Below are 23,181 nucleotides of genomic sequence, written 5' to 3'. Positions count from 1 at the left end.
GGCATGGAAGTATTCCAAATTTTGCAGCCTGCCACCTTGTGAGATCCATGATAATAGAAACATTGAAGTGTTCGATTAACTGCTTCTTGAGCAGTTTCTATCCTTTGGATTGTTTCTGTTAGGTGCACGGGAGATGGAGGTTTTGAGTCGATTGTGGATGAAGTGGGACAATTTTTGGTATCATGATCAAAGGTTTTACAATATATGCAGTATAGAAAACAGGTGCCTTGTATGCACAATGGGGATTGGGATGGTCGTAGTGATTGCACTCAACACAAGGCATTTCGTTCCTCACTTGTAAAGGCATTGAGGATGTTTGGTTTTGAAGGATCTCATCCTCTCTTAGAGATGTCGATTGAAAGGTTTTAAGCAAGACTGCATAGAATTCAGGGAATGTCAATTCCGAGATCGATCTTTCTTTTTCCATTGCTTCACTTGGTTTAGATGAGGAACACCTCGTAGCATGATCATCTTCCAGCATGTTGTCATCTAAAGGTACTGCTTCTTTACAACATTGATCGAATGTTTCCAGATTATTGGATACAATGATTAGGTTATGTAAGCTGTTATTCTTTAAGCCCATCATGAAACATCTTTTCAATTGAATATCGTTTAATTTTTTCCATGACTCATGTCGTGAGTCCAAGAGTTTTATCCGAAGGATTAAAACTCTAATGGATTTATTTGGTTGACGCTCAATTGAATAGAGTTCTTTTGCTGCACTCCTTTAATCACCTTGTCTTGAAAAACGATGGATAAAGGCTGTTTTCAAGGTTCTAAAGTTGGTCTTGATCGTCGGCATCAATGTGATGAACCATCGACTAACCTTTCCCTCTAAGCATAGGTTCAAAGCATGTACCTTGGTGGGACAGTTGGGATTTCCAAAGGCTTCACATCTCTGTTCAAATATTTGAATGAATTGAACATGATCTGTTGTTCCGTCATATTTGCCCACGGTTTTGAAAATCTATACGATCGTATTTCTGTATGAGTCACTAAGGCCGTATATGAGTGCTCTTGTTGTGGGAGAGATTCACTGAGTCCTTGGGCTACCCCCTTCCTAGACTAGTCATTATGTTCAAGGTGTCGGTATTCATGAAAAGGTTGGTACCTATAGGATTTGTGGAGATTTTAGGTAAGGGACCAAAGCCCAATGGGATGGAAGTGACACGGGATGTAAAACCCGATGACATGCTTGTTGTAGGCATGGCCAATGGCATTGGGAGGTGCATTTACGGCATAGATCTCAATGGCTTGAAGATGTCAGCTAGTGGGTTCAGTCCTTGTGTGATCCTTGGCAATCCCTCTATCGTCGTCACGTCAAATTGCCTAAATGCTTCTTAAATGAGAAAACACAGGTTTTTTTTTCTTTTGATATTCTCTCACAGCCCATTTACAGCCTTAAAAGACTTGGCGTTCTCTTCGTTGGGTCAAACGGATGTCCGTTCGCCTAATTAGCTTAGGTGCTACACGCACGTGAACAACCTCTTAGAGATAATTTTTCAGAAAAAGCGTATGCTAGTAACTTCCTAAATGGAAGAATAGGTTCTAAAACCTATTTTCCATCACCGTCTCAAGATGGGAAAAAATTTATTTTTTTTTCCTATTTCGCAACATGTTTTTGAGGGTGTTCCAAAAGGAATTTTTAACAACTCTGTATGAGGAAGTTGTAGTTCATTTTCGCACTGTTTTGTGATTTATCATGGTTTTTGGATTGTTTTTTACCTCGATTTTCAGGTTGAATTTTAAGGCTACTAGTCGGAGGCCAAAATGATCGATTTTGGCTTTAGATGGCCAGTCCAAAGTCAAAGACCTTGATGTCAGCTTTTCGATGAGCCCTAAAGGGCCTTCATCAAATATACGGTTTAGGAGATATGGGCCTCCAAAAAAGGGTATTTTTAAGAGTTCTTTTTTTTTCAGTCGAGACGGACCCCATTTCATGTCGTGAACTAGCAGGGTGCAGTTCACGCCGTGAAGCGGAATTGACAAATTTTATAAATTTTGATTTTTTTTTCACGTGAACGAATGGGTCTCACGTCGTGAGCCGGACTTCATGAAAAAGTTAAATTCGTTTTTTTTTGTCACGTGAACGAAGGGTCTCACGCCGTGAACCCTTAACAGTTCAAGCCGTGACTGAACTTCACGAAAAAGTTAATTCATTTTTTTTTGTTTCCACGAAAGGTCTCACGTCGTGAACCCTTAACGATTCATGCCGTGAACCGGATTTCACGAAAAAGTTAAATTCATTTTTGGGTACAAGCTCCTAGGACGTGAACCCTTAGACTGTGAAGTTACAGAAATGTTGTGAATCATTAAAAAAAACAAAACTCTAGTGAAAAATATGAATTTCTCTTTTTGGAGAGGAGGAATATTTTTTGAATTTAAAATTAAAAAGATATGGATATTTTTTCAAAAAGTTAAGTAAAAATAAAAAAGTCAACCTTTTTATGACACCCCTTACACCCTTCATAAATAACCCCCAAAATAGACAATTTGACAACTTATTAGCATCTACTCATTGAATGCTCATTAGCTTTAGTGAATTATGTAATAATAATAATTAAAAAATTAATCTAAGATTAATTTTTTCACTAATCTTTTTCTCTTTTACACTAACCAAAAACTCTAATTAACCACTAATCTCTAATTAATTCACACAATTGAACACATCATTGGATAGAACAAAAGAATGCTAATATATTTGTGCATCAACAAATGTGTAAATTAATCTAAAATAAGAGATTAATTAGATTCTTAATTGTGGTCTCCTCTTTTAAGATAAAATTAAGCAAAGAGAGTTAAAAAATTTTAATTAATAAAAAATTTAATGTAATTAAGTGATTTGATACATCTAGATGCTCTCAAAATACTCAAAAACATCAATTTTGATTACTCGTATGATTAATTTAGATCCCAATTAATATATTTTTTATTTTTTTTTCTCTTGAATAAAATTAAATTTTTTTAATCACAAAAACTAATCCATTAAAAAAATTAGCTAAATTCAAAAGTTTTTTGATGGTTTTAAATTTTTTTTTCAAAGATTAAGTTATTCATAATGCTTACCAATACTCTAATGCAATTTCAACAACAAATACACAATTAAGCTAAAATTAATGATTTTAGTTCTATGTTTAATACTAAAGAGAGCTAACATTCACTAAAAATTACAATTTATAGCATTGTTTGATGCAATGAATACAAAATAAGCCTAGTACAAACTATGTGCAAGCCCTAAGAACATGAAAAACCATAATACAAACAACAAATTAAGCTAAATATTAAGCAAAAGGCATTCATTTTAAAAACCAAAAAAGAGAGCTATTCTACACCAAATCACACAAATCATCATCAAATCCACATCTTTTTTATGGGAAACCATTAATCAAGATCATGGGTAGTGGGTAATATGTAGATTAGAGAAAAAACAATGGAAAAGGCCAAGGGATGGCTCCCCGATAGCGACGCCAAAAATGTTAAGGCTCACCCTAACCCTCCTTGGAACACATCTAAAAAGAGATTACCTGGTGAACCACAACTGTCGTGAGGATCTTTCCAATGGCCGAGCTCGTAACCCTTGAGGTCTCGAAGCTCTACAACTCCATGAGAAGCAATTTCATCGCGCCTTCCGCGAGCATTCACACCGCCATGTTGCACTATGGATACTCGTCCTTACTCTCACCTGACTTCACTCACACACACACTCACTAGCATGCATTAGGGAGAGATTAGCAAGAAGATTAGCAAGAACAAGACTCAATTATACAATGAAAGAGTATGTTGTATGATAAAAGATATTCACTTATATACATGGCCATAAGTGTTCACACTCACTCAAACTATGACCGACCCGGCACTTTAGGCTCATAAGAGGCCTAATGCTATTACAATGACTACTCTTATAATATATCCATGAAGTACATCACTTAAGACTTCATCCTGTCTTGCTACCACACGCTCTTAAAGTGAAAATCACCATAAATACTCCATCACACCATTACAGGTGCTTATCCAAGTTATAGCTTTGAACACTATTGCTTCATATCTTGAATGTATGACCCTTTGGTGTATCTATTGTGACTCCTTGATTTAAGATAATAGCGGTAGATCTTGTTAACCCTAGAATTGGGTTGACAACCTATCTTTGAGGTCTAGAGGTCTCTTCTAAGAGTAGGGTTACAAAATTTGATTGTTTCTTCTACCTTGGCTACATCATCGGTGCTAGAGGATAGTTACAAGCACTTTTTACAAGAAGTAGGATTTACAATTTTTGGTAGTGAGGTGGATATGTGCTTTGTCTTCATGTTCATACTCTCATGCTTTGTGAAGCTTCTTTTGATTGTTTCTCTTTGGCGGTTTTCACTCTTTTTCTTCTTCTTCTTCTTCTTCTTTTTCATACACATGACCACTTTCAAAGAGTTACATAGAGAATGTCAACAATGATCACGATGATAGCAATCATGCTTGTGAAAATCCTATGACAGCGCGACGCATATAGATGTAGACTTTGGCAATGCATGTCAATCTTATGAATATTCAAAATATAAAATCCACGTGAACATCTCTTACATAATCCATTTTACACTTGGCTTTTAAGGTTATCAAACCTTATCTCAATTCTTTTTTGAGCCACACGAAATCTTGTTGTGGTCGACTATTGCGTCTACTTACTGGAGGATTCTGCCTCTACGTGTTTCTGCAACTTGTTTTGACATGGGTTTTTGTTTACACTAGTATTGGAGCGACGTCTCATTTAATTATAGGCGTTGCCTTTTCATAGCCTAGCGACGGATCTACAGTGATGGCATGATCTTTTACAGTCTTCTACCTGTACGTGGACGCAAAAAAGAGGGGGAGGTCGTCATCGCCTTCTCCTTCTTTGTCTGGTCTAGTAGAAAGTACCTTGCACTTTTTCCTACCCAACCTTGTCCACGGCTAGCAAGTACAAGTTTTCTCTCTTCAGGCATAGCATTCAATAGCTTCCTTTTCTCCAGGGATTTCTCCAGACTGGAGATTTTCTTCACGTTCGCGCTCACCGTGGTCTTCTCATGGTTTTTTCCTCTGGTAGCTTTCTCTCGATTGGGATTTAGGGCTCTTCGAGGACAAGCTTTTTTTTTTTCTCTCGTTGTCTCCTCCTAGAGCTTTTCTTCCTTCTCAGTTTTTGGTTCTTTTCTCCTTATCCAGAAACCTTTTTTATTTTCTTTTTTGGAGTGCTGCTGTTGGCTTGGTGCTTGGCAATGACATCTGCAGTGCGGTTGATTGCTTTCTCTTTTTGTACCGTTAACAGCACATCACTACGTGTTGCCTACTACTACTACTACTGTGTGCTTAACAACACACAACTGGGCTTGTTTTCTCTTTTTGCCATACCCAACACAAGCAACGTTTGCTTCTTAACGTGTAGTGCTCTTTCTCCAGAGTTGTATAGACTCAATGGTTTTCCCAAGTTCTTGTCCCTCTCGCAAGACCTCTTGTCTTCTATGTAGATGTACACACCTTTCTGCGAGCTATTACTAATATGTTCTTAAGAGATGCTTGTATAGTCTAACTTCTTGCTATTGGCAATTTTGCCTAGCCCGCTAAAGTTTCTTGATTTGGTAGATCTCCTTCTCTTGTTGTGAGCGTTTACTTCTGCTGATGCAAATATATCTCCTCTCAGCTCTGTTTACTAATGGAAAGCTCAAAAAATTGGCCTCAAGAAGAAAGTGGATAAGATTAGGAATAAGAGAGATTATGAAAAGCTAACGACACTTTATCTAAATATAAATTTAAATGCTTTCTTAAAAGATCCTAATCTTAAAGATAAGAGAAGAAGCAAAGAAACCCTAATCTCTTACTCTAATGAGTTGAGACTAAACTAGGAAAGCTAGACCTAAGCTTTAACACCAAGCTGAGAAACAAGGATCAAAAGATAAGACAACTATCTAATCTCTTGTTCTAATGAATTGAGACTAAATTAGGACAGCTAGACTTAAGCTCTTATACCAAGTTGAAAAATAAGGAATCAAAAGATAAGACAACTACCTAATTAAATGCTAATTCCAATTTAATGACAACATAATTAACATGACTAATCTAAGACAAGTGATACCTACGTGAACTCATGATGATGAGTGTGTGCTAATTAAATTGCATTCAAGTTAATTAAACTCCAAGATAGATTAACTTGGACACATAAAGAAACTTGAGATAAATGCAAGTGATATGTTTTGATTGCTTAAAATGGCCCTCTTTTATATGAGAAAATACACCTTTAATTGGTCAAATCTTTGAGCAAGATGCTCAAAGGACTAACCACTCTCTCACTCGCCGTAAGAAAATGTAGAGTTTATCAAACCAGTGTATTAAATTACAATTCTTTTGCAACGGATTTGAGCAAATTTTTGAGTACATTGCAATCATGTTTCGCAAGCAACATATTCTAAGCTCTTTCTTGGAAGACTGTCAATACCTTTGTGTAACCTTTGAGTAGGGGCAAGGCAAATAATCTTAAAAATCAATTGCTGGTTACTTGAAAAGTGAGAAGAGGAAGGATGTGTTGCCAATTCGCCCTCTATACCAGTGGATTAAAGAACATAGTGTTTTTCATTGCACACACTAGTCGATTAAACAATTGATTGGCCTTGATGCTCAAACTAAGAATTGTGACATCTTTAAAAGACATAAAAGGAGCCTTGATAGCATACAACTACTAGCTCGACAGAGAAAAATGGCTCAGAAGGTGCTAAAACGTGTTATTTCTTCTACAGATTATCTCCACCATAGCCATCTTGAAACATTCTAGCTGTCAGATTTGTGGTTAGAGCACTCGCTATGTAGTAGAGCCATGTCACTTTAGAAGCTAAGGCCAGTGCTAATGAGGCACAAACTAGCACAAGCAGAAAGGCAAAGCAAAAAATATATATGAGGCAATGATTGGGAGCCTTTCCAACATTAAAGCTTGCTCTACTCTCACAGATTTGAGCGATGCCAATGAGTGCACAGCGAAGGCACAACGAATGGGAACATTGAGAAGAGCAAACAATTTAAGTGTAGCTTGTCGAAATGGGTGCATCATTGCCATCATAGAGCTTGTGAAGCTCTAAGCTCAGCATATTATTTTTTAAAAGAAAAAGAAACCAGTACAAGCGAACTGCAAAAAGTAAGAAAACCTTCATCGAGCTCAAAAGGAGCTCTTAGGAGAAGGGCCATCAGCTGCCAGTGTGACAAGAAGATAGCATTATGCTCACATTTTTCTTAGCCCTAACTTTTTGGGCCATCCACACTTCTCCTAACTCTTACCCACCTACTTCTAGTCCTTTCATTACCCCTCTTTTATTTAGCCCATTACTCACTCCACAATCTCCAATCTTTTGTCTAGGCCATTACTGTCACGGAGCGGTGATCTCGGGTCGCGTTCTGGGCGCGAGTTCCCATTCGGGACTAGAAAATCTAGTACAAAAGTGAAAACAGAGAGTACTTGCTGAATGTTGTACACCAAGACCTATAGCTTGTCTCGAAGAGGACGACGAGCCGGTCGTTTTGAGTACTAGAACTTCAAAATCGAACTCCGTATGAAGGAGTTATGACCAAAAACGTACAAACGGCAATGGAGAACGGTGTCACCCAAAATGACTTGCGGGTATCCGAGACATGGGATCCCTTGCCCACAAGCCGTCTTGTATCTAAACGAAGGTAGGAGAGGTCGGGCTAGGCCACATTACTCCACCTCAAGGTACTCCCATATAGATGCGAAGAATTCGGAGCGTCCAAGCATACCTCGAGAGCACCATGTGAGGCCAGATAGAAATCCCAAAAATCTCACGCCTCACATACACCCCCCTTTTGAGCTTGAAGTCCCTTTTAAGCCATTATTCTGGCGGTACATCATCCTCAAAACGGGCACTATGTTGTAAAACTGCAGAACCAACGGACGTGCCATTTGAATCATTTTCCCTTCTAGTACCCATGTGCAATCTATCATGGGGCGATGTTTCCATTTCACATAGAATTATAGCGTTCCCTGCCGAAACCGTGATTTCAATATCAGTTCTGGTTCAAAAGGTGTAACGGCGGGTGTTGCACCATCTGCAAGCATCGGTACATGGCGACCAAACCTGGTATCGGGGACAAACCTCTTGAGTAGGCTTATATGAAATGCATTATGTATGTGTACTGTTGCGGGCAAATCTATTTTGTAGGTGACTCCATTGTAAGATTTGAGCACTTTGTATGGGCCATAGAAGTAATGATTGAATTTCGGTGTGAGGTTGGCAGCACAGCAGGTAGTGCAATGTTTTGGGCACTAACCCCAGAACCAAGTCTCCCTCATGAAATTCGTCATCACGCCTTTTCTTGTTGGCATATTTTACATATCTGACTTTGCTTTGTTTTAGATTCTGCTATGCAACCCGCATTCTCTTCTGTCATTTCTGCAAAAAGTCCTCTGCATCTGCATCTTCGGCATGCACATCTCCTATGGCAATGGTGAGAGGTGTAATAACCTCTTTACCGGTGGCCAACTCAAATGGTGTGTACCCAGTAGCACTGTGCACGAAGTTGTTATAATGGAATTCTACAATTTCTAGATTGTTCGCCAAATCCTTCTGATCGACACGAACATAATTGCGAATGTAGTCTTCTATGCCTTGATTGATTCGCTCCGTTTGACCATTTGTTTGTGGGTGGTATACTGAAGACATGCGCAACTGTGTGTCCATTAACTTGAACAGTTCTCTCCACATGTTGTTCATGAATCTGCTGTCCCTGTCTGATACAATAGCCGTTGGCAGCCCATGGTATTTGAACACCTGACTAAAATAGAGCTTTGCAGTCTAATATGCTGTGAGAGGTGGTTTTGATGGAATGAAGTGTGCCTGCTTCGAAAAATAATCCACTACCACAAATATGCTGTTGTATCCATGGGACTCCAGGAGATCCACAATAAAGTCCATACTGACAATGTCCCACGGCCTTGATGGGACGGGCATGGCCAACTGGTTTGACTCGCTGTGCCTTCACGAGTTGACAAGTTGGGCATGTACAAATATATTCGATGACATCCTCAGTCATGCATGGCCAGAAGAAATGACGTCGAAGCTGCTCGAGCGAGCGCTTCTGCCCACCATGCCCAGCCAGCTTACAGTCGTGGGTTTCCCAAAGTAGCATGGCTTTGAGCCGGGTCATTGGGCACATACATCTTTTGGTGGGCGTAGAATATTCCATCTTTGAATTCAAATAAACCCACGGCTGATGTACCATTGTGCAATTCCGTGGCCATACGAATGATTGCTGCATCTAACTTCTGAGCATCTCTAATCTTGTCTAACAGTGCCCCATTTGCAACACTCACTCCATTCAACTGCGGCATACGGCTTAGAGCATCTGGCATCAAGTTCTGCTTTCCTGGCTTGTGAATAATGTCTATGTCAAATTCGGCGATGAAATCCTGCCATCTGCCTTGTTTTGGTGACAACTTGGGTTGCGTCTGAAAGTACTTGAGAGATATTTTATCTGTAAGAACTTTCGTGTGCTTGTCTTGCACATAATGACACCACTTCCTAAGGCAATGAACCACTGCTTGCATTTCCTTTTCATGTGTGGTCCATCGGCGTTCTTCATCGCTGAACTTGCGAGACTCATATGTGACAGGGTGCCCGTCTTGTAATAAAACTCCTCCAAGGGCCCCGTCCGATGCGTCCGTGTGGATCTCAAACTCCTTGTTGAACTTTGGGAGCTTAAGCACCGGGGTACTGCACATTGCGACTTTCATCTTTTCGAAATCACTCTTTTCTATATCTGTCCACTTGATGCCTTTAGTTATATCAGTGAGTGGGGTGTCGCGAACTTCACGCACAACTTGGGGTGCATTCCATTTCACCACTGCCTCGATCTTCTTGGGGTCTACTTGTACCTCTTTTTGATTGACCACAAAGCCCGAAAATTCCACTTCAGTGACTGCAAATTCACATTTCTCTGGCTTGGCATACAGTTTGTGATGCCGTAACATTTGGAAAACCTTTCCTAAGTGTTCTTTATGCTCACTCAAAGCCTTGCTGTATATGAGCAGATCATCTATATAAATGATCAAAAATTCATCTAGATAATCTTTAAAGATATCATTCATCATCATGCAAAAGGTGGCCGGGGCGTTGGTTAGCCCAAACGGCAACACCAACCATTCGTAGCTTCCATACCTTGTGCGAAATGTCGTTTTCTCAATGTCGTCTTCGGCGATTCGTATTTGATGATATCCGGATCGTAAGTCGATCTGACTGAAGTACTTCGTTCCCGCCACTTAATCTAAGAGTTCCTCCATTACTGGTATGGGGTAGCGGTTCTTGATGGTAATTTTATTGAGGGCTCTGTAATCGGTGCATAACCTCGCTGACCCGTCCTTCTTTGTGACAAACAGCACAGGTGCACCATACGGCGACTTGCTGGAGCGCACCATTCCATTTTCGGCCAGTTCGTTCACAACTGTACCTTGAGCTCCTTGAGCTTTGTAGCATCCATCCTATATGGAGCTTTAGCCGGAGGACTATGCCATGGCAAGAGTTCGATTTTGTGATCCACTGATCGTTTTGGCGGTAACCCGGTTGGCAATTTTTCGGGCAAGACATCTTGGAACTCCTGTAGCACTTCGTGTATCTCTGCTTCACCAATTTTGCACTTCGTTTGATGTGCATCCTTGACCTTCATTACGCATAAATGTATTTGGCACCCTTGCTTCGCTGCCCTCTCTGCATGCTTGGCACTGCACCATTCCGGCATCTTGCCGCGGCAATCTGTTTACTGCTCGAGCCTTACTCGACCTGTTGCATACATTCGGGTGTTTTGGATTTTGCTTCCAATGTCCTTGTTGACTGTTTTATCCCCCGAGTGAGGATGGATGCATGGCACACTGACTCCTGTACCCTGCATATCTAGTATCATGTTATTTACACCTTTTCCCATAAAGGCGATGAGATATTTGTCGACCCAAGTGAGTCCGACAATCACTTCGAAAGTATCCATGGGCACAACTATGAAATCCAGTCGCGCTTTCCATGCGCCTACCTACACCTGCACATTGTATGCCATCTTTACATTGTCATCCTGTCCTTGTGCAAACGACACTGACAATTTACTGGAGTTGCACACCTTCACTCCCACCTTCTTAGCGCATTTTGGGGTGATGAAATTATAGGTGGCTCTTGTATCCAACATGATGTTTTGCTTTAGGCCATTCACATGAGCCTCAAAATACACATTTTGCACTATCGATAACTGTGCTGCCATGCATTTCGGAATTGCCTGCACGACACCTACCCTTGGTGGGCTATCGCCTCGTCGAGATGAGGTTTCTGCATCCTCAATCTCGGTGATCCTCAGTCGATCCATCCATTCATAATTATCTTCTTGCTGCCCTTGGGCCTGAACGATGGTGCGGGTCGACGAGGGCATTCACTGTCATAATGATTGCCCGTGCAACTTCTGCACGGGCGTGTCAGGGGAGGAAGAGGACGCCTTGCAGTATTTAAAAATCCCCCTGTATTGGTTGATTGGGGTGTCCCCCTCCCTGGCACAAAGTTTCTATTCCCAGAATTGCTCCCATAGGTTCGGGGTACGAAAGATCCACTTGAGCTTGCCCCGCTTGTAATTGTCCCAAAATTTTCTCCCTGGGTTTCATTGGAGGAGTTATCATTGCTGTTTTGAGGTTTGGCACCATTCCATCCCCTTGTTGCTACTGCATTGTTTTTACTTTGTAACTTTTTGCTCTCAGTGTCGGATAGCCGTTCCGCCATTGTGAGTGCCGCCTCATATTTTTCAGGCTCCTGCTTCTCGATCTCTCTGCGGGTCCAGTCACGCAATCCGAACAGGAACCCATGTAATCTATCTGTAGAATGCATATCCATAATCTGCAGCATAAGTTGCCTATATTTGTTGATATAATCCCGTAGTTTTCCATCTACGTGTCTGAGGTTACGCCATTCATCACGTACCCTGAAGACTTCATTCCGTGGTACAAAATACTCAGCCATGTCCTTGGTAAAATCATCCCACCTTATCCACGGCCTTTTTGCCTCACCTGCCAGAAACCATGTGTATGCATCCCCTGATAGCAATCGTGACGCGCCACACGGATCCAGTGTTTGTGAGACACTTTTTTCCATGGTGAGATAATCCTCTGTCTCACGGATCCACCTTGTCACCACACAAGTGAATCTCTTTGCCCAGTATACTTTTCTGGGGGTAACTGTTTGTACTTCACGTATCCCTCATCTGATGACTCTGAGTCCCTCCTGTCATTCCGTCTTCTGTGTTGACAGCTGGGACGAGACCTCGACCTCATCTGTCTTGGCGACGACGAAGGCCAGCTGCCATCCTTCTTGTGTAGTTGCTCAACTAAGGAGGCCAATATGCCTTCTAGCCAGTTCAGTCTGTCATCTTGGTGATCCTACCAACTCAGCCCTGGATCCCTTGGGTCACCCATTTGGTGTTGTCGAGTCTCTATTGCTCTTGACTCGAGACGTATGTTGTGCCTTTCACGCCGAATCCAAGCTGTTACTTCAGCGTCAAGCTCTACCTCTCTTTCTTGCCTTGCTTTCTCCTCGGCTTCTTCCGCGTCCAGATAGCCACCTTCCGTGGTCTTTTCCTTTGGCATAAGTCTTGATCAAACTCATTGTAATGCGGCGTTTCCTGCTCTGATACCAAGTGTCACGGAGCGGTGATCTCGGGTCGCGTTCTGGGCGCGAGTTCCCGCTCAAGACTAGAAAATCCAGTACAAAAGTGAAAACAGAGAGTACTTGCTGAATGTTGCACACCTATAGCTCGTCTCGAAGAGGACGACGAGCCGGTCGTTTTTTGAGTACTAGAACTTTGAAATCGGACTCCGTATGAAGGAGTTATGACCAAAAACGTACAAACGGTAATGGAAAACGGTGTCACCCAAATGTGGGCTTCCAACCCAAAACTTGTATTGATAAAATGCCGACAATCGCGACGAGATTACAATGGGATCACAAGAGTGATGAGAGAAAATGACTTGCGGGTATCCGAGGCACGGGATCCCTTGCCCACAAGCCGTCTTGTATCTAAACGAAGGTAGGAGAGGTCGGGCTAGGCCACATTACTCCACCTCAAGGTACTCCCATATAGATGCAAAGAATTCGGGGCGTCCAAGCATACCTCGAGAGCACCATGGCCGGATAGAAATCCCAAAAATCCCACGCCTCACAATTACCCATCAATTCCACATTAAACATTCAATTGAGGGCTTCCAACTTGTTGACATCTTTTGGAGACTGTATAAGGGTTGTTCACATGTAGAGTGTACATCCGAGCAATTGGGCACATTTGAGGTTTGTTTGGCACATTTTTGGGACTTGCATAGGGGTTGTTTACATGCGGGCAATTTTGGGAGCATGTTTTTGTGATTGTTTGGGCTTGTTCACATGTAGTGTGAGATTTTAGATACATTGGGCATTTATGAACATTTTTGGTGGTTGTTAACATGCGACCATGTGCATTGGGCATTTTTGAGCCTTCTCGACCATGTGCTATTATTTCTATCCTTCTTATGATTGCCATGGCATAAGCTCTTTTAGTAATCGACATCACTTTTTGTTACCATCTCAGATCCCAATCATAGCAGATTTGCTCATGCTTTGTCATCATGGCTCTATGCTCATTATTGTGAGTTGCCATTTCACACACAACCATGTACATTGGGCATTTGTGAGCATTCTTGGTGGTTGTTCACACGCAACCATGGTGTATTATTTCTATCCTTCTTATGATTGTCATGGCACGAGCTCTTTTTGTCATCGACATCACCTCAAATCTCGATCATATGAGATTTGCTCGTGCTTTGTCATCATGGGCTTTATGCTCGTTATCATGAGTTGCGATTTTGTTTCATGGATCACATATCTTTTGTCGAGTTCACACACACCTTTGGTACTTCAAGGTTACGACCTCTAGATTCAACTTTATTCCATGACGATTCTTTTGGGGCAGCTTACATGAGTGTCCTACACTCTTGAGTCGTCATGATTATGCTCCCGAGGATGCAGGCCACTCCGATAGTGATGATTTATCGCACCTATGTACACAAGATGATGTATTACGCACACACACACATGGTGATATTGATACACACACATGATGGTATTGATACACATGCACATGATGATATTGATACACATGCACATGATACACATGATGCACACAATGATGATGTATATGGTATTGATGTGTGTGAGCTAGATCATGTGGACATGATCTTGAGAGCAGGCATAAGATTGATCGTGGGTACACATATGTCTACCTACCTTCCTAGGGATCGTGGGTATGGATTAGATGTAGGGAATGAAGTGACTAAGGAGAGGGAAAAATCAAGAACCCCCTAGATCTAAGATTGAGTTCATGAAGGGCACACATGATTTGGTTTGTGAGGTTGCGTGTTTATTGATGGATTCTATTGCAATTAACAAAGTAGGAGTTTGGCAATGAGATCCTTGGTTGAGTATGTATTGCTGGATTCTATTGCAATTAACAAACTAGGAGTTTGGCAATGATATCCTGGTAGAGTATTTATTGATGGATTATATTGCAGTTTACAAAATCCATGGAGATCTAAGCCATATGTTTAAGCATGCTATCAGTGATCCATTTGAGCTCTTTACCTCATAATATACATGTTCATGATGTTTGAAGAAAATATTTGACTTGATGTTAAAGTACGAACTACACTCAAACCATACCTTGGATTTGAACTAAAGTACCATGGATCACCATAATCTTACGCAGTCAATCCAGGACATGCCATAGAAACTCTTTAGCTATGACTCCTCGAGATTTCTGTTACATTGCTTTATGAAAATAAATAAATTTATTTTACTAATAAGAAGTTCAAAATAAAATAAAAGAGCTGCAAAGGGAGGCACGGAATCCGACATGGCAAATTCAATTAAATTAAATACCCTTAGGTATATAAACTCGACTCTCCATACACTGTACACATACACGAGCAGGAGCACGCCTAATAATATAAGAAGCTAGTTTGACGGGGAGATCCCCTCTCTTGGTTTCTTTCTTACTCTTCTTGTCGCAGAAGACGATGTGGGTGGCCGTTTTCTTTACCGTGCTTGCTTCAGCCGGAAACAGCATCGGCAAAGTTCTGCAGAAGCAAGGCACCAAGGGCCTTCCGCAGCTCTCTCTCAGCATCAAGGTACGTTAGAAAACCTTGCAGGAAACAAAATTGTTCGATTTCCCCCCTCTTTTTTTGTTTGTTTGTTTGTTTTTTTTTGGTGTGTTTTGCTTCTTTTGATAATGAAGATTCTGCACCATTTCCTCCACCATTCAATGAGTTTATTATTTTTCTTATTTATTTATTTGTCTTAAAAATTATAATCTTCGTATAAGTGCTCGTGATGTGATCCTCGTCGTCATCTGCCCTAAACTAATTTCTCTTGTGGGCAGGTCATGCAGGCATACCTTTCAAGCCGTACCTGGACAGTGGGATTTGGCCTGGACATTCTGGGAGCATTGGCAATGCTGAAGGCTGTCTCTGAAGCACCTGTATGTATCATTAAACCTAAATCTAGCCGTAGCGAGGTCTTTTCTGATCTACATCATTCAAGGTGTGCCCTGCTTGGTAAATCCAAGCCTTTTGACCTAATTGGAGGGATCGAGTAATCATTTGAACAAAGTTGGTAGTAAAACTAGATATTGCCAGAAGTTTGCCCTAAATAGCTAAATTAAGTGTCGACGGGCCCTTGCCAGAGTAGCTATCATGCCACATTTCCCAGTTTGGGTGCGAATTTGAAACTTGGCACCTAAATATATATTACTTTCTCAATAAAAAAAGTAAGTGGAGTAGAGGCAGTACTTACTTTTTGATATTGCACATAAACATGAAAAAATTGGTCCTGAGTTTGAAAGTGAGGTTAATTTGGCCAATTGAAAGCTGCAAATATTGGCATGTGCTCTTTCCAAAAAGTTGTTGATCATTGCCATAGTTGTTGGCCCATGTGTTTCAGCTCACGATGATCCATTTGTTGTTTTTTGAGACAGGTTTCGGTTGTGCAACCAGTCTCGGGATGTGGGTTGGCAATACTAGCAGTTTTTTCCCACTTCTATTTGCATGAAACGATGAACTCTCTTGACTGGCTAGGTGTAGCGTTGGCTGGCAGTGGAACAATCGGTAAGTGAATGGCATCTTTGTGTATGCTAATTAAAATGTTAGGACTCAGGAGATCATCATAGTGCCTGGAATAAAACACGACATAGGAATTAGTCACTTTGTACACTATGTAGCTGAAATGCTTTTCAATGCATGTCACTTGTCGTGTTGTATTTGTAAGCACTTCTTCATGACTGTGGCCTTGCTGCTGGACCAAGAGTTGGGCAATGCAAGTGCTGTGTGAAGCGAGCCAGAAAAAGTGTAAAAGGCAGAAGAGTTTTCAGGCCTCTAAGAAGTGAAGAGCACAAGCCTTTTATGCCTATTGAAAATGGGGATGTGCTTTGTGTAAACAAACTCACCTTTGTTAACGGAAGCATTATAAGACCCATTTCCCTAGAAATGTGGCAAAAAAGAAGCATTTTTTGTCATCTTGGTCGTAGCCAGAGTTATTCATGCTTCTGCCTATTCTCACATATCTCCTGAAGCCCAGGATGAAGGGTTGGCTTTTTGACACCCTCGTCACACCAGCCTTGATGTATATATGAGGGATCTCGCCTCCCTTCCAAGACCTATGATGAGAGAGAGGGGTGATTAGCTTGTGAGGTTTAGGCCCTTGTGAGTCCATTGAGGATGTCCCCAAAAGAGGTTGGTGGTGGGGGTGGCAAGGATTCTACGCCCAAGAAGACTCCTGAGGAAAAAGCTAAGGAGGGCATCACTGGAGGTTATCTCCAACTGGATGAACAAACACGGTACAGAACAGAGAACTGTTGTTTCTTCTGTCACAGTGGGGGACACGGGAAGAAAGATTGCACTAAGTTGTAGGCTGAAAAGGCTGCTAAGGCATCCACTTCCACAGTAGCAACCGTAGCAGCCCCATCCACCCCTCTGCCATCAGCCTCTAATGCCGTTCAGCTTTTGTGCGCTTTTAATTCAATGCCACCAGTGGTATTTGATGATAAGCAGGAAGATCCTAAGGGACAAACAAAGGCTCTCATCCGTGCCTATGGCATTGCAAGAGGGTAGCATTTCATTGTCCTCTTTGACGTGGGTAGTTCTGAGGATGCCATTTCTCCGCATTTGGCAAACAAGATGAGCTGTACCTTGGTTCCTTACCATTTAGATGTGGACGGGTTCCATTTAGATGTGGATGGGTTTACACTTGGTCTACGGACACATATCTCTCATAAAGCTCAGCAGTTTGAGTTTCAGGTTCAGAGGGCAACATTCTAGCAGGATTTCATTCTCCCCCCTCTTTTAGGGTGTGACATGATCGTCGGGATCTAGTGGTTTAGACAGTATGCACCCATTCCTAATTGGAGGTAGGACACTCACTATCGTTGAAGGTTTTTTCTGAGCCCATCATGATTCGTGGGTGTTGGAGCATCCTTAGAATTCCACTCATTTCCCACATTCAGGCTCAACGAGCCATTAGAAAAGGAGGAGAGTGTGCGTTACTATATATGTCCGCTCTTGGTCTAATGCAGTTCAGATAGCACCCGCAATGGAGCAGGGGATGGCTAGTCCTTTGTCTCAATACATCAACATCATGCTATGAGATGAACTCCCACCCAATCTCCCACCCAGTAGATTTGAGGACCATTGCATAGAGTTGGTTCTTGGTTTAGAGCCTCCCAGCAAGTTTCCCTACCGCCTTTCCAAGGCATTGGAGAGCGAGCTAGAGTAGGAGTTAGCCCAGCTACTCCGGTCTGGATTTATCCGACCGCCCTCCTTCCCTTTTGCCGGTTCCATTCTGTTTGTCCAAAAGAAGGATAAGTCCGCATGCTTATGTGTGGATTATAGGGCGCTCAATAAGCTAAGAGTTAAGAATAGATTCCCCATGTCTAGAATAGAGTACATTCTAGGACAACGTTTTCTCTAAGATAGATCTTAAGAGTGGCTACCATCAGGTTCAGATCTTTAAGGCAGACATTCCAAAAACCGTCTTTAGTACCGAGCGCGGCCACTATGAATTTGTGGTGATGTCCTTTGGACTCACCAACGCACCAGTGACGTTCAACAAAATGATGACTTGGTTTTTTTGGGATCTCATTGGCAAACGTGTCATGTGCATGAATTGCCATGGACATTCTTTGGGGCTAGTCCAAAAGGGGCAGCCAAGAAAAAGATCATTAGAACCAAGACTTGGAGCATAAAGTGCAGAAGTGGCTAGTGTGGACTAGGAGAAGGGGACAAGGAAGGTTAGTCGGCTGCATGAAAAGGACTGTCGGCTGCACACAGAGGTTGTTGGCTACACACAAGGACTGTCGGCTGTAGGCGCTTCATCATATGTGGCATTTATGACCAGTCGGTTGGCCGACCAGCAGTCGGCCAGCACTCCAAGAGTCCAAGGGCCTATCAATAGGCATTTTTTGCTCAATGTTTGGGTCATTCAACTCCTTTTGAGTTGGGTCCTTAGAGTAGGATAGTTTTTGGTGTATTCCACCTTTTCATGAAGGCAACCTAGGGCTGTAAAATGGGTACCTTTTTTGTACCATATGAATATACTGAATTTCGAGCTATCTCTCTCTCTCTCTACTCTCCCTTCTGTCTACGTTTTTGCATCAACATATTCTAAGTGGTGTTTATGGCTGAAAGAAGACTCCCAGAGCTTCCGCGTGTTACATTGGTATCAGAGCATTAGGCTCAGCAAGGCTAAACGCTGTTTCAGTCCCATATGAAGGTGTACAGGTCCAAGGTACAGGAAAGTGCACGGGTACGAAGCCCAAGGCAAGGGACACAAGATCGGGAAGAGCTCCCAGGAGGTTTGTTGGTGGTGTTCCACAAAGCCAGAGGGGATGGCAGTCCTGTGAGCCAAATAGGTTTTCGGGCAACGGTCCCAAGGGAGGATGATTCTCCAAGGGGTGATGTGAGTGCCAGACTCATTTCTCAGGAATGAAGACCAAGACTGTGTTCAGAGTCAGGGCAGGAACAGATTGGGGACTGGAAGGAACAGATGCATAGATATTATTTAGAGTCAGAGTGGTTTTGGAGACTGGGCCAGGTTTTCAGAGAAAAGGGTTGCCAGAGATGGATAGATGACAGAGGGACTTCGGGAAAAGAATGGGATGATGACAGTCATTCAAGAACAGGTTGTAATCCCGTCATCAAGTTTAGCAGAGGGGGGTGTCATGTGCATGAATTGCCATGGACATTCTCTGGGGCTAGTCCAAAAGGGGCAGCCAAGAAAAGGATCATTAGAACCAAGACTTGGAGCATAAAGTGTAGAAGTGGCTAGTGTGGACTAGGAGAAGGGGACAAGGAAGGTCAGTCGGCTGCATGAAAAGGACTGTCGGCTGCACATAGAGACTATCGGCTACACAAGGATTGTCGGCAGCAGGCGCTTCATCATATGTTGCATTTATGACCAGTCGGCTGGTTGACCAGCAGTCGGCCAGCACTCCAAGAGTCCAAGGGCATATAAATAGGCATTTTTGCTCAATGTTTGGGTCATTCAACTCCTTTTGAGTTGGGTCCTTAGAGTAGGACATTTTTTGGTGTATTCCACCTTTTCATGAAGGCGGCCTAGGGCTGTAGAATGGGTACCTTTTTTGTACCATATGAATTTACTGAATTTCTAGCTATCGCTCTCTCTCTCTCTCTCTCTCTCTCTCTCTCTCTCTCTCTCTCTCTCTTCCGTCTGTCCGCGTTTTTGCATCCACATGTTCTATGTGGTGTTTAGGGCTAAAAGAAGACTCCCAGAGCTTCCGCGTGTTACAAAATGCGTCTTCATCTTCCTAGATGACATTCTCATCTTCTCAGGGATTGTAGGTCAGCATGAGCGAGAATCGAGATGTGGCACAAGTTTTGCAACTCTTGCAGGACAATGAGTTGTTTATTAATGCCAAGAAGAGTGAGTTTGGAGTACTGGAAATCCATTACTTGGGATACATGATCAGATCATCAGGTATTAGCCTCGATCGTGACAAGATACAGGCCATTCTCAGTTGGGATGATCCCACTACAGCCTAGGAAATCCGCTCGTGTGGGTCTTTGTCGACCCTACAACACATACATGGACAAGTTTTTTGACTGTGCAGCACCTCTCACCGACTTGCTCGAAGGCATGAAGACTCGTCGTCAGAAAGTGTCCATCATGGGCAAGGCTTCGAGGCAATGAAGAAAGTTGCCTCTGAGGAGTCACTAGTTTTGAAGTTGGCGTCATGGGATGATCCTTTCAAGGCGATTACCAATGCCAGTAACCTTGCTATTGGAGCTGTTTTACAACAAGATGGTAGGCCAGTGGCTTACTATAGCCGCAAGCTGAATAATGATGAAAAGAATTATTCGGTGTATGACAAAGAGCTTTCGGGGGTGCCCGATGCCCAATTGTCACGTGCATCCTGCACTTGGATGCCACGTAGACATATCTGAACAAGGTGTAGGACCTGGAGTGGAAATTGGTCCCATGTGAGCCTAGTCCGGGATGAGTCAGCCAGGTTTCCACTCTACATGTCCGAGGTCAGGTGTGCATTGTCTTGCACATGAAGCAGTGCCAGTCCGTACTGTGAGTCTCCTGTTGGAATGATGTCAGATGATCTGTGTATCTAGTTTGCAACTGGATGCCGGGCATGTGTAGAATCATGTAGGATTGGCATGTACAAAACGGGTCCAGCCCATAGGGCTACCCCAGAAGAGGGCTTAGTGTTCTTGCATGGGCATGGGGTAGGCTTAGAGCCACCCCAAGGGGCTAGGAGGGCCCCAAGCCTTGCCCACCACCCCTAGAGTGGGCTGGGCAGGCTGTCAGCCAGCCCAAGGGGGCCTGGCCAGTCAGCCTACAGGCGCCTGGCCCCTGCCCAGCCAGTGTGGCCAGGTTTGGGGGCAGCCCCCACAGCCTGCGCAGGGCTGTCCAGCAGCCCAGTCCAATGCGCATGGTGGCCAGCCAGTCTCCAGTATGAGAACGATGGATTAAAAGAGCATTTAATTGTTTATGAGCTGGTCGTGAGGTTTTCCAACAGGCCAACCCCTGTTTGGGGCAGCCGACCAGCAGTCTGAAGGGGTATAAATACCCAAGCATGAAATCAGTAGAAGCATCTCATAATTCACAATAGGTGGTGTGGTCCAAGGGTCAGGACAGCCAAGGGGAAGTGCTCCAGCCAAGGTGAAAAGTGCAGGTCATGATTCAGTCTTTATTTTCAGATTTACATCATTCTAATAAAGCAAATACACCATTCATGGTGAGGTCCCTACAGAGGGCATTTGGGACCCAATACTGTGTCCTCTTTGCATTATATTCATCGTGAATGATTGCTGAATTCTCTGAGCATTGAAGTTACCGATTCTTGAACGCTGTTACGTTCGTATCAGAGCCTTCTTCAAGTGTGAAGATTCAGCTAGAAAACTAGAAAAAAGAAAGACTTTTTTTCTCGCTTGTGTGGTTGGTTTCTAGAGTCCGGCGGACCACCCCCTTTTGGTGTGACTCTTGTCCCTAGAAGGACGCTTGGTTTTCAGCCTCCGGAAGTCTCCCATACGTATAGTGGATGGTGAGATTGCGCTCCGAAAAGGAAGTGTATTTTCTTGCTACGGCGAGCTATGATGAAGAGAGAGAACGACGAACTTCGGAACAAAGTGCATGGGGCAGTCCTTCGAGGGCGGTAGCTTGAGTGTGCATGATATGTTCCAGCAGATGATGCGAGCGCTCGCAGAACAGAGCATCAAATTGGAAGAGCAGAAGGTGCAGATCTTGGCCCTGGAAGAGTGCACCCGTTTTCCAGTCCCTTTTTCTCCGTCTCCTCCTCCCTCTCCTCCTCCTCCTCCTGTTTCCTAGATCCCGCTAGTAGATCCTCTATCGAATGACCCTTTTGAAGACAACTCAGTACAAGGGTAGGTGTTTCTTTTGTCACACAAAAGGACACACTTCTAGGGATTGTCCAAAGAAGACTACCACTCCACAGACGACCACCCTAGTCTCCATGGCTTCCATGGTGAGCCCAGCTTGCACATAGACCTAGCGGTTGTTCCTAGTTCTTCAGATCCCAGTGCTTCGGTTGGTGCAATCATTAGCTAGGAGCTCGAAGATGAGCAGAAGGGAGCCCATGACCAAGAGTGTGAGTGCAATGAATTGCTCAAGACGTTTGGCTACATATGTGGCTAGAAAGTTGTTGTCTTGTTTGACATCGACAATACGGAGGATGTGGTCACGGAATAGGTTGCTCGGCGAGCCCGTTTTATTCTGACTTCAGTGGACAAGAAAGTTGAGGGCCTTAGCACAGGAATGACGACGAGCATTGAGTTTGAAGCTCAAGATGCTAAATTAGTGATTAAAGGCATAGAGTTTGTGCGAGATTTTATGGTTGCTTCTCTTGTAGGAGTAGCCATGATTATGGAAATTCAGTGGTTTCACAAGTTCCAGCCAGATATCGATTGGGACAGGCACACATTTCGGATTATCCGGAATGTGTCCAAGGCCCGACTGACCAGTAAGTGTGAGCCAGGAATCCCGAACTTTCCTATCATAAGCCATTTACAAGCTAAATGAGAAATCAAGAAAGGCGCACATTGTGCGATGATATACATCCAGACTCCTCAGATAGTGCCCAGTGCGTCAGAGAAGTACCAGGCTCTCCATGAAAAGTCCCAAAAGATTTTTCTTAGAGACAATCTCCCTCCCCAGCTCCCCCCCGTCTAGACCGGAGGACCACAAGATAGACCTCCTTCCATGCTCGAATTCCCCGTGCAAGTTTTCATACCGCCTGTTCAAGGCAATGGAATCGGAGTTGGACCGCCAACTCCAAGAGCTGTTGCAAATCTGGCATCATATGTCGCAATGTCACCATTTGCAGTACCGATCATGCATGGTTCTTCTCGATTGTGTGTCGATTATCATGCACTCAATAAGCTGACTATTAAGAGTAAGTTCCCGATGCCTCGAATAGATTATATTCTCGAGAGGCTGAATGGGGCCAAGGTGCTTTTAAAACTAGATTTGAAGAGTGGGTACCACCAGGTGAGGATTGGTGAGGATTGTTGAGGGGGACATCCCCAAGACGGCCTTTCGTATGGAATAGGCTCACTATGAATTTGTGGTCATGCCTTTC

At 43.1% G+C, this 23,181-nt stretch overlaps 1 protein-coding gene across 5 annotated transcripts in view; it reads left to right on the top strand.

Annotated features, from left to right (window-relative positions):
• The first annotated feature begins 14,984 nt into the window (after positions 1 to 14,984).
• The window catches only part of LOC147611801 (magnesium transporter, putative (DUF803)), a 105,528-nt gene continuing 97,331 nt past the window's right edge, over positions 14,985 to 23,181 (top strand). For 4 of the 5 annotated variants that reach the window (XM_086783642.1, XM_086783640.1, XM_086783644.1 and 1 more), the window contains exons 1-3: positions 14,985 to 15,193; positions 15,445 to 15,543; positions 16,039 to 16,168. In XM_086783642.1, the coding sequence (XP_086639768.1) occupies positions 15,083 to 15,193; positions 15,445 to 15,543; positions 16,039 to 16,168 (340 nt within the window). In that variant the 5' untranslated portion in view covers positions 14,985 to 15,082. The remainder of the gene's footprint in view (positions 15,194 to 15,444; positions 15,544 to 16,038; positions 16,169 to 23,181) is intronic. The other variant, XM_086783641.1, reaches the window with a different exon arrangement.

The sequence above is a fragment of the Cibotium barometz genome, chromosome 46, assembly GCF_041138505.1.
Source record: "Cibotium barometz isolate CiBa-2024 chromosome 46, ASM4113850v1, whole genome shotgun sequence".
Taxonomy (NCBI): Eukaryota; Viridiplantae; Streptophyta; class Polypodiopsida; order Cyatheales; family Cibotiaceae; genus Cibotium; species Cibotium barometz.
This window is presented reverse-complemented; position numbering and strand designations above follow the sequence as displayed.